We start from the raw sequence: 12,033 nt of genomic DNA on the forward strand, positions 1-12,033 counted from the left end.
TTAAAATGATCTGCCAACTTTTTAAAAGGAAAATAATTAATCTATTGAAGATAAATGACAAAAAAAGGTTGATGTCTGAAATATCCCCATTGAGGAATTGGGATAATGAAATTACTTTAGTCAAATATAGAAGAAACTAGTATATACATAGATAGAAGTGACCAACCGAAAAAAGCATATATTTTTTCAGCAATGTGAAGATTGCTGCCATTTTGTAATTTTTACATATCCAATCACAAAAACATATATATGGCAATTTTAAGTACTAGCATACGAAAAATTTCCTTTCCAGTAAGGAATAATAATGATACTTAATAAATGATAACAATAAAAACTCCTGAAAAATATGTCAAACAGAAACGTCATTACAGTAACTATGTAAAGGGTAAGGTAATGTTTACAAATTATTTAATCTGTGGTCTGTAACCACAATTAGCATATGAAATTAAAATGATGTTAAGGTCAAAACCAAGTAAGCAGTTGTGTCAATAAGAGTTCCGTATTTTTGCTATGTTTTGTTTGAGGTCATATTGCTTACTCATTCAGTATCAATATTTCATTGTAAGATGTGGCAACCTGATTGGGGAATCAGCAAATTTATACTAGTAGTACAAAAAAAATTGTAGCTCAAACGTTCTGTCATCAATTCGTGTTTTAAAGGGGAAAAAAATAATAATTACTTAGCGTAGTATGCACTTTTCATACAGACACGAAGATAGCATGTTAATTTTGTATATTTAATGTAGGTATTTTACTGTTTGCAGGTAATCGCTTATTATTATTCTATGTCTAAAAATGTGGGCTGGGAAGATATGAACTTTTCAAATTCTTTCATAAGTCCTTAATTATTTTTTTAAGTTTCATGGACCGGAAAATCCCCTGTCTGGGTTTTCTACAATGTTTCTGAAAATTTGAAGGGCTTTTAATCATGGAAATTAAATCATATTTAGAATATTAGGTTAACAACTTTTGAATAAGGGCATGTCTGAAAAAGTTTCAGTTTCAGTTTTGGTGTACTTTATTGAAGTCGTTATTTAGTCTACTTCGAATGAAGCCGTGGCGAAATATGATAATTTTGTATATAAATCTATTATGTAAAATGTTTTATAAAATAATATTTAATAATCCAAAGATTTATTAAAGAAATCTAGCGACATAATATATCCAAAAGGCAGAGGGAGTGGATTAAAATTATGTAAATTAAAATTATTTTAAGATAATATTGACTGTTTCTGTTAACTATAATAGATATAATAAAGGGAGCAATTTTGTAAAAAGAAAAAAAAAATGAGGAACGAATGTAAAATTTATTAATTTTGGATTTTTTTTCCTTCAAAATTATGTTCTAAAACACTGTTACTTACTTTATTTTCTACCAAACATTCAATTTGATTAAATACTTAAGGGAACTTGATATTTGTATACTTCTGAAATTGAAGGATTGTTCCCTATTTTTCAAATACTGTACAGCCTTATACTTAAAGCTTCCAATCCTTTATTTAAATGAATCAAATTTTACTTGGCATCTGACAAAAAATCATGTTTGACCACGAAAACAATTCAAAACAAAACACAAACATAAAAAAATATTTACAATATCATGTATAAAACAACAAGTAATAAATACAATAATTTATTATATAAAAAAAAGGCTAGAAAATCCAAAGGAATTTCAATAAAATGATAATAAAAACAAACGTTAAGGACAAATATTTGTTATAATATCAGAGTCTTGATATTCCCTCTCTGTGACTTTGTTATCTGAAATTTAAATAAAAATAAATGGTAACAAGAAGATAGTAATATTTGAGTAGATATTGATTTCACATAAATAATATTCTTCCATATAATTTGATAGGATATGAACTTTCTTGCCTTTCCTACTTTATGAAACTATACTTGGTATTGTACATTGGAACAAAAAAAATGGAGGAGAGTCAACATGGACCTCCAAAAACATCAGAAGAGGAATCAGGTGTCATGGAGTAGTAAGCATTCCGCCGTGTGCTTCTTGACATGTTTGGAGTAACGGAATATTTCCTATACAATTAAGTGTAAATATAGTTTGCTTGTTAAATTTTCTTTTTTCTTTTTTCTCTTTTTTTTTGGATCTTCTTTAAAAAAAAGTTTTATTTTTTTTTTTGTTCATTCAAAGAACATGGATGAAAAGGGTGAAAAAAAGACCAGTAATCGCCCCCCCCCAAAAAAAAAACCCTCAAAAACAATATAAATATGTTAAGATGAAATAAAATAAAGGCTCCTGGAAATCCAGAGGTGGGCTTAGGTACCTAGATGGAATAAGTATCCTGGGTTGACCTGTCACATCTGCCGTCCATTAGCCTTTCGTATTGATCACGTAAATCGAAATTTCCATAGTCAAATTCAGTATTACGAGGGCTGTTCAATAAATAATGTCCTCGGTGTTCAGAAAGAAGCAAAATACGTTTTTCAATGATTTATTCTTCATGATTTTACTAATTAATCTCTTTTAAGTAAAGTACATGTCCGTAACATTTTTTATCCAATTTCTGATCGTTTGTAGATCTCGTTTTTGGGTATGACCCTTAGTATACTGGAAAATGGCAGATCCAATGATTTCCCGAACTTGCTTTTTCCTTCTAAAAGGTGTTTTGTCCAAGTTTGGAAATAGAAACAAGTCAAAAGGTCAAAGATCTGGCGAATATTGTTAATGTGAAAAAATATTAACTTTCTGTTTATCCCGAAAACCCCTTTACTCTTCAGGGCATGCGGGTTTGGACGCTGTCTTGAAGAAATTTAATGTAGTGGATTCCTGATTATGGGTCCTTCCTCTAATAAACCTTTTGATTTTTTGGCCAAAAAAGTGCTTTCTAGACTCCTCCAGAAATTAAACTGTCTCTCCGAAAACGATTTTGAACAACAATACCACTAATGTTTAAGAAAATTACATATAAATCTGTCTTTGTGCTCTTGCATACCTGTGCACTTGTCAGACATTCGCCGTTTTTATCAAGTACATCTAATGGTAAATTTTGTTTTTAGGGGTTTAAGCAATAGATTCATGTTTCAATATCTGTTTGAAAATAAAACAAACGTGGATAACTACAATTACTGATATTTCAAAATAATTGTTTATATACTTTCGTAAACACTCCGTCATTTTCAATCATTTTTCAAAACATAGGGTGACCTTTGAGTACTAAGCTTTTTTACCGTCAAACGTTTCTTAAATACAGTGTAGTTTACCCCCGATGTGATGTCTATTAAATTTGCTATGTGTCTTAAAGTCAATCATACATCATCAAATATTATTTGTTGAAATTTGGCGAACAGTGCATAGGTTGTTATAATTTCTGTTGGCAAGGAGGGTACCCATTTTTGATACCTATTATATAATTTTTTATCAGTGAAATCCACCTTGCTCTTTTGTCTATAAAACAGGCATTGGTTGCTGTAAATGTAACATATTTCAGTAAATATTTCTTTGGGATTTTTAACAAGTTTTACGGCAGCTTTAACGAAGCTTTTATTTTCACTCTAGTTTACTGATTCTTTACCATTCATTTATAATGCAGTGTCTCGAAAAGCCCTTGTTTCCAAGCTTCTCACGATGAAACTATGTGATGAAAAGTGGTCACATGAACTGTTATAAATTCATTAAAGATTCAATAATGAGAGAAAGTCAAGTTTAATGTCATATGATATCTGTAATGTATGTCATATAGTTCAGGACATTATTTATTGAACAGTCCTCGTAAAACATAGGCCTATCAATTATTGTGATCTGGGGGTCGTAACATACATGTAAAGGCTACTTAAGTCTAAGGCCGTGCTTAAGTAGGACTTAAGTACAGTCTAAAACTTAAGACCGTAACTAGAAGCGTACTAAGATTTGGTAATTTTAGCAAAACTTAGGCGGCCGGTAGAGGTGACTTAAGTATATCTTAACTTTCTTGTACATATATTTAGACTTATTTGATGTTGATTTTCGATGTTAAAACATTCCTCTATACATCTTATGCATTAAAGAAAATAATTATCTCTATGGGACGCTGATTTAAGAATTTTATTTTATTTTTTCGTTTGGGGGGGGGGGGGTGATCACTGATTCCAATATCACTTCCAACACAGCATACATGTAAATACATATACAAAATTTAATTTTAGGGATACGTCTGAAATTAGTGGGACCTTGGTTATAGAAATGAATTGAACACAGTAATAAACCATGGATCGGTATGTTCAATTTGAAAATATGAGTTGAAATTATTTGTTAAAAAAAGAAAAGAAAGATGATGATGACTAAAACATTTATAAAAAAAAAAGTACAGTATCTGTAGAATAAATGTAGAACGATTTAGACAGGGTTAACTACAGTTCTAGAGAAAGAGAAAATGCTGTTAAGTGGAGACATACATTTACGAGAAAATAACCGATTCTTTTTTTGTATCTCTGATTAAATTGCAAATGAGTATATTATAAAACCACGATTATCTTTTCTTGTCTGCGATAATAACAGGGTAAGTGAACATTTGACAAAACAAGAGTTACAAAAGGTAAACTGAAAACATCTCAGGTGATAAAACAATTGTCGTGAACATTTACAATGAACCACAAATCGCCACTTTCTGACCGTGCGGTATTTGTTTTCAAACATTCCGAATAATTTATAACATAACTAGGAGACTTATTGTTCACAGAACAATAAGAGGTCTTTCCACCTTCTTGAATTTCAAATTTGTTTTATATCTGTCTTCTTAAAATCAAATTCCATGAAAAAGAAACCAAAATTGTCTTAAATCATAGAAAAAATAAGAATTTTTTAAAAAATTGAATGACCTTGATCTTTGACCTTGAGAAAATATTCAAGGTCAAAGGTCAAGGGTCACAATGCAGTTAACCCCGTGCTTCTACGACTTATAGTTTTTAAGTTATAAGGTTTAATAGTAAGTACAAAGACGTTAAAGGGCAATAACTCGTATAAGGGGTCATCAGATCCTTTCGCACTTATACAGTGAAGTTATGCCTCAAGATCTTAAAGACATTAGTGAAGGTTTAGTGTCTCTACAGTCTACAGTTTCTGAGGAGTAGCGATTACAAGGTTTTTCGCACAAGGGGCAATAACTTTTAAGAGGGTTAATCTTAAGGAACAAAAATGAAATTTTTAAAATAGTTTTAAGAGTACATATTATTGATGCAAAGACAGTTAGTAAATGTTTAAAGACAAAAGAGATATAAAAGGGCTTAATTTCTCAAATTTGGAATGACCTTGATCTTTGACCTTTGCATTAATTTCATGATCAAAGGTCAATGAATCTTATGCAGTTGGTCCCATGTTTCTATCACTTCTCGTTTTGAAAATGTTTAATTATTTCTAAAATTAAAAAAGTTTCAGGGGCAATAACTCATTGAAGGGGTCACTGAATACTTTCGCAATGAATAGATTCCAGAGTCCTCTCAATTAGTCGAAGACTTTAGTGAAGGTTTCATATTTCTACAGTTTATGGCTTTGAAGGAGTAGCGATAACAAGGTTTTTCGCACAAAGGGCGATAACTTTTTATAGGGTCAATCTTACGGAATATGAATTAAATCTTTAAAACAGTTTTAAGAGCACATATTAATGATGCTTAGACAGTTTGTTATGTTAAAAGACAAAAAAGATATAAAAAGAGCTTAATTTCTCAAATTTGAAATGACCTTCACCTTTGACCTTTGCATTAATTTCATGATCAAAGGTCAATGAATCTTATGCAGTTGGTCCCATGTCTCTATCACTTCTCTTTTTAAAAATTTTTAATTATTTCTAAAATTAAAAAAGTTTCAGGGGCAATAACTCATTGAAGGGGTCACCGAATACTTTCGCAATGAATAGATTCCAGAGTCCTCTCAATTAGTCGAAGACTTTAGTGAAGGTTTCATATTTCTACGGTTTACGGTTTCGAAGGAGTAGCGATAACAAGCATTTCTTGTGAAAGGGGCAATAACTTTGAAAGAGTTCATAGTTCATATACGCAGGGTTTTTTGCAAATATCTCTTACAAAGTACATTCTTATAAACTATAAATGTTTTCAAAAGATCTTGAAACAAAAATTCGTCCGGCGGAAAAATAATAAAAATAATAATAAACAGAAGAATATCAATAGGTCTTTCCACAGAAAGGTGGAAAGACCTAATTATAATTTTAATACGAAATCAAATCTAACATAACTTAAACCGATAGGTAAGGACGTCATCTTTAATAAGTAATTAATTAAAACCCTAACTGAATCACTTTTAGCAATAAATCTATATAAAATCAAAAACCATAAGTTGACTCATATGAAATATTTTTAACATAAGTTTGACTTAGCCAGGATCTAGCTTAGTTTGCTTTATGTTACGGTTTAAGACATCCCTAAGCAGAACTTAGATAGGTCCTAAGATTACGCCTAAATCGTACTAACGACCCTACTTAAGTAAAAAACTTAGCAAGCTTTATGTTAGGAGCCCTAGGTCAGCAAAATTACAATCCAATGATATTTGCTTAAAGTGTCATAATGACGATCATAAAGTTTACGAAATTCCGACTAAACATGAGGTTGAAATCCTTATAACATTTCTCAGTAGTATACATCGGTTTACAATTGACGGTATTGTGGCACACTTTTTGAGAATCGATAAGTTGAAAAAAATAAGCAGTAAAGGCAGATAATAGCATAAATAAGGAAAGCTGGAAAAGTTGAGGACCTAAGTTTGTTGTTAGTTGGTCCTAATTACTCCACTGCATTGTAACACTCAAATATGAAGTAGACACGGTCTACTCTATGATGTCGTCTATTTCAAATTCATTCAGATATATCGAAAAAACACATGAAGTAACTATTTTTAACTGCTAATACATTTTTCGCTATATCCAAATGTCGATTTGAAGGCTACAGCAAGTGTTTTCTAAAAGATACATCAAAATGAAGTGCACATCACGGTAGTTTTGGCAGGATAAAGATCCCTCTTCGTTATTAAGTTCTCATCCGAAGGACCCGCGACTTTCACTTCAAAGCGCCATTTGCTTGGCGAAATAACAGTTGTTAGCTTTTTATCAACTTGGGTCTTGCAGCTGTGATCTGAACGTATGAACTGCCGATCACGAAGCGAGCGTTATTCCCGAAGAATAACTTTGGTTCATATACATTTTGATATTCGAGGACGTAAAATTATATTGAGAAAACGCAACAAGAGTTATCTGGCTTTACCTTTGTTAATGTCAAGTTGTTGGAAGTAGGAGGCTAATTCAGTTTTGCCTGTCATTTCTATCAGAGTTGAGATTTCACTCTCACTTACAGTATCATCAATATTTAGATCCAAAGAAGAAAAATTGCAGATATCAAACCGGCTCATATCCTGAAAAACGTAAAGTGATTAAAATGAAAATAACAAAAAGTTAACTGTCAGTTGAAAATGATGCAGCAACTTCTGAAATTTTTACAAGAGCTATATACTCAGAATATCTATATAATGGTATAAGGAATAAAAATGAAGTTAGCGATGAAAAGAAACTCAGAAATAATTGAGTAAAATATTATTTGTATTGACAACCTGGTAGATTAAAGCCGCTGACACCAGTAGGAGGTATTGTTGTTACCAGAGTATTCGTTAAATTCTTTATGTCTCGCTTTTTCACAAATGACAAAGGTAAAACTTTCTCTCCGATATAACTTTGATTTTGTTAGATTCTGGAGAGATATTCTTACTATACACTTCATAAAGAACGGTTGCTCAGCTTACCTTATCTACCGATCTTTTTCCAATAATATCCAAAATTTGTTGTATTGAGTCAAAAATTTCCCTTGCTTTTTCAGCACGTTTCTTGACTTTGTCAAATGCTTTTCTAAACCTTCCCCAAGCGCATACTTCACCAGATATCAGAAAAATCACCAAAGAAAAAATTAAGAAGTTTCGAAACTAAAAAAAAAAAGAACAATAAATTATCTAGATGAGTAAAAAGTTAACAAATTGGAATAAAACAATTTTATACATGAACTTATATCGAAAATAGTATTCATTATCCTTACCATACTTGATTTTTCTCTAAAACTTAGGACAACATGTTTGTTCTTCTTATTTATACTCTAACATTAAAATAACCTATCATGTTCTTGAAGATGCTGCATGTTAATGATTACAATGCAGCTAGTTAGCTCCTTTTATTCAATAAAATGTGTTAAAAGCAACATTTGGGATAAAATCAGCAAATGTCACGATGCATATTCTTTGAAATTTAAGATGGCATAAATATTTATATAAATAATTTTAAAAGGTTCAGAGACCTTTTCATTTAGTTAATTAGGTATACCGGAATAATTCTTAATATTAAAAAAAAGGGAAAAAAATATGCAAGAGATATATAATCAAATTCTGGTATAAAATGGGTTTCATCTAAATACTTTTTTTTGTCTGTAAGGAGTTCGTTTTCTGTTTTCTATAAAATTGGCAATTACGGCGATAATACGTTTCTCATTTTCAATACACATTAAAAACTTTGAACTTTAGACTTAATTTATCATGGAAAACCTTTAACCCAATGTATAGTCAGCTTATCATACCTTAACCTTGATCCAATAAAGTAAGGTGACACCGTCATATTTTTACATTTTGATTAGTTATATATACCACAACTTGGAATTAGCAAAAAAAGAAGATTAAAAATGAATCAAATATGAAGAAAACAATCATGCTCAAATCCAGTGAAATGATTTAGCATTATGAGAAGAACAAACACAGACCTCTGTAAACATCAAAAGTGCATGGGATCTGGTGCTATGGTGAAATAAACACCCTTGTCAATGTATGAATTAACCTGTGAAAATTAATCACAGAGTAATTCATAAACCGATAGTATGTTTTTGAAATTAAATTAATCATATACAAAAAAAAAAAAACAGTGTACATTATATTGCTATGGAATCATCAATGTTCGTAGAAAACCTGTGTTCGTGGTTTCCCTGGGTCACCTTTATCAACGAACAAAATCCCGGTCAATTTTTTTTCGTCAACATATTTGTTATCTTTTGTATATACACGTTTCCAACGAAATAACTTTCCCATTAATCAACAAAATTTTTGCTTTCCTACGACCAATTGACCCACACGAATAACAATGTTTCAAAAGTAATAAATTCATGCTCATTTTATAGAACAAGAAGCGTAGCAATATTACAAAAAAACTCTAATATAAACAAATAAAAATAAATATTTTGAAAAATATACTTTTAAATAAAATAACTGTCACATTAAAATCTTCTAATCGAACACGCAAGTAATTTGTATTCACCTGTGGGGAGCCTCCATTTTTCACTGGGTTTATTTAACCCCGTTTTATACCTCAAATCACTGGACCTTTAAAATATTGGTAAGCCTGTGCTTCAGTTTGGACACGGCAGTCCATATAGAAGGACGTTTTCAAAAACTTCTAACATCGAATTGATTTGTCTAATACACATGGCAGACTACTGAAGATATTTCAACCAAATCCTTATTAGAATTTATGGTATGGTCCTGCTTCTCTGAGGTCTCATAGATTATTCCTGTAAAGTTGTGTAGAGATGGCGGCCCGTACCAGTTACATCTCATAATCTTGAACGCAAGACGGACGTGTAACCTCCTCGGCACTGGAGAGGGGGAGTGTAATCTCTTCGCACTGGAGAGGGGTGTCTGAGCCTCCTTAGCGGCAAGAGACAGTAGTGTATCCCAAACACCGTTTGGAACCATAGACTACCGACTTTCGGGGGACACGGACGACCACACACCAAAGCAGTCTATTTTGTTGTATAATATTTTGTTAATTAAATGTAAAGTTTAAATGTAGAAAAGATTTTCTGTTATTTATCAAAGAGGAGTTTGGATCACTATTCTCTACGCAAGGTCATTATTTGACAAAATGGTGTCAGAAGTGGGATAACAGAGGGATAGTCGATCCATTCTCACATCTAATCATTGTAAAAAGAAATCAATTTTTGTTTTCAATTTCTACCAATAGCAGTGTTACAAAAATTTTTGGACATTTATGTTACCTACAAGTTTTTTTTTTTTTTTTGCATTTGTTATTTTGTACGAAAGCCGGATAGGCTCATTTCTGAGAAGATAAAAAAAATTAACTCGTTATAACGAGTTAATTATCTCGTTATAACGAGTTAATTTTCTCGTTATAACGAGTTAATTATCTCGTTATAATGAGTTAGTTATCTCGTTATAACGACTTAGTTATCTCGTTATAACGAGTTAGTTATCTCGTTATAATGAGTTAGTTATCTCGTTATAACGAGTTAGTTATCTCGTTATAACGACTTAGTTATCTCGTTATAACGAGTTAATTATCTCGTTATAACGAGAAAATTAACTCGTTATAACGAGTTAATTATCTCGTTATAACGAGTTAATTTTTCTCGTTATAACGAGTTAATTTTCTCGTTATAACGAGTTAAAAACTCTAAAGTTGATATATGTAAGTAATAGGAAGTATCGCATATAAAATCGAGTCGATCAAGTTTGTTTAAAGTGTGTATGATAAATATTTCATTGAAAAACAGCAAACTAGTTTTGTTTTGTTTTTTTCGAGGGGTTGTGTCTATAATTGTAGTTCGTTTAATTATAAATGTTGCAGTTGATTTGTATTGTTTTACTCAAAAAAAAAAAAAAAAACAAAACAAAGACAAATACGTGTACGTATATACGGAACCTTATGAATGCCTCGTGATATTGTGTTATGAGTGGACAGTAGCCCCCGAAATTTACGCGGGCCCAAGACCTAATTGCTGATGTCTCCATACCCCCCTTCTTCAAAACATTTCTGACTCTAAAAATAATATATATCACACTGTAAGTGTATATAAGATATGTTGCGTAACTAACGCCTGCCTTAGCTTGCCATTATAATGCATTAATTAAGAAATTAGACATTGATTATGGAAGCTATAAGGTCATCCAAAAGTTAAACATATATAAAAAAATAGTGTGTTTTATCGGAGAAAGTTGTTATACTTAAATTGCAAAACTTTGAAGCAAGCACATTTGGCCATATATTTTTAATAGTGTGTACTTAGAGACGTTCACGTATAAATGTGAAAATGCGTTCGATTAAAAGATTGCTATTTTTATCAAATTGTGATTATTGACGGCAAGATACTTGTAGTTCGAACAGGATTAATATTATTAAAACCATATTGCAAATTATATTTGCATCTCTTTATCAATTTTAAAGTTAAGTACGACTGATAATTATCAAATAAACTTCAATAGCATTAAAACTACAGCCATTTTTAATTCCTATATTGCTATTAATTTGGAAATAAAAGGGCAACTTATTATTTCGTTATAACGAGATAATTAACTCGTTATAACGAGAAAACTAATTCGTTATAACGAGATAACTAACTCGTTATAACGAGATAACTAAGTCGTTATAACGAGATCATTAACTCGTTATAACGAAATAATTAATTCGTTATGACGATATATCTAACTCGTTATAACGAGAAAATTAGCTCGTTATAACGAGATCATTAACTCGTTATAACGAGATAATTAATTCGTTATAACGACATAACTAACTCGTTATAACGAGATAATTAACTCGTTATAACGAGATAACTAAGTCGTTATAACGAGATAACTAAGTCGTTATAACGAGATCATTAATTCGTTATAACGAGATCATTAATTCGTTATAACGAGATAACTAAGTCGTTATAACGAGATCATTAACTCGTTATAACGAGATAACTAACTTGTTATAACGAGATCATTAACTCGTTATAACGAGATCATTAATTCGTTATAACGAGATACTAACTCGTAATAACGAGATAAAACTAAGTCGTTATAACGACATAATTAACTCGTTATAACGAGATAATTAACTCGTTATAACGAGATACTAAGTCGTTATATCGAGATAACTAAGTCGTTATAACGAGAAAATTAACTCGTTATAACGAGTTATATATTTTTTTATCTTTTCAGAAATGAGCCTATCCGGCTTTCGTAATTTTGTTTCTGTTGTGTGATCATTTTACGTGTTT

General features: G+C 31.0%; 1 protein-coding gene across 1 annotated transcript; it reads right to left on the reverse strand.

Moving 5' to 3' along the window:
• Positions 1–1,648: 1,648 nt before the first annotated feature.
• Positions 1,649–9,724, reverse strand: LOC134256473 (uncharacterized). The gene is made up of 5 exons (XM_062739114.1): positions 9,482–9,724; positions 8,029–8,085; positions 7,742–7,918; positions 7,210–7,357; positions 1,649–1,761 (listed from the first exon to the last, which is right to left on the reverse strand). The coding sequence occupies exons 1-5, from the start codon at positions 9,722–9,724 to the stop codon at positions 1,700–1,702; spliced, it is 687 nt and encodes a 228-aa protein (XP_062595098.1). The 3' UTR covers positions 1,649–1,699.
• Between the last annotated feature and the right edge of the window lie 2,309 nt (positions 9,725–12,033).

Source organism: Saccostrea cucullata, unplaced genomic scaffold (genome assembly GCF_032062105.1).
Source record: "Saccostrea cucullata isolate Sc308-1 unplaced genomic scaffold, CSIRO_AGI_Scuc_v1 ctg5424, whole genome shotgun sequence".
Lineage (NCBI taxonomy): Eukaryota > Metazoa > Mollusca > Bivalvia > Ostreida > Ostreidae > Saccostrea > Saccostrea cuccullata.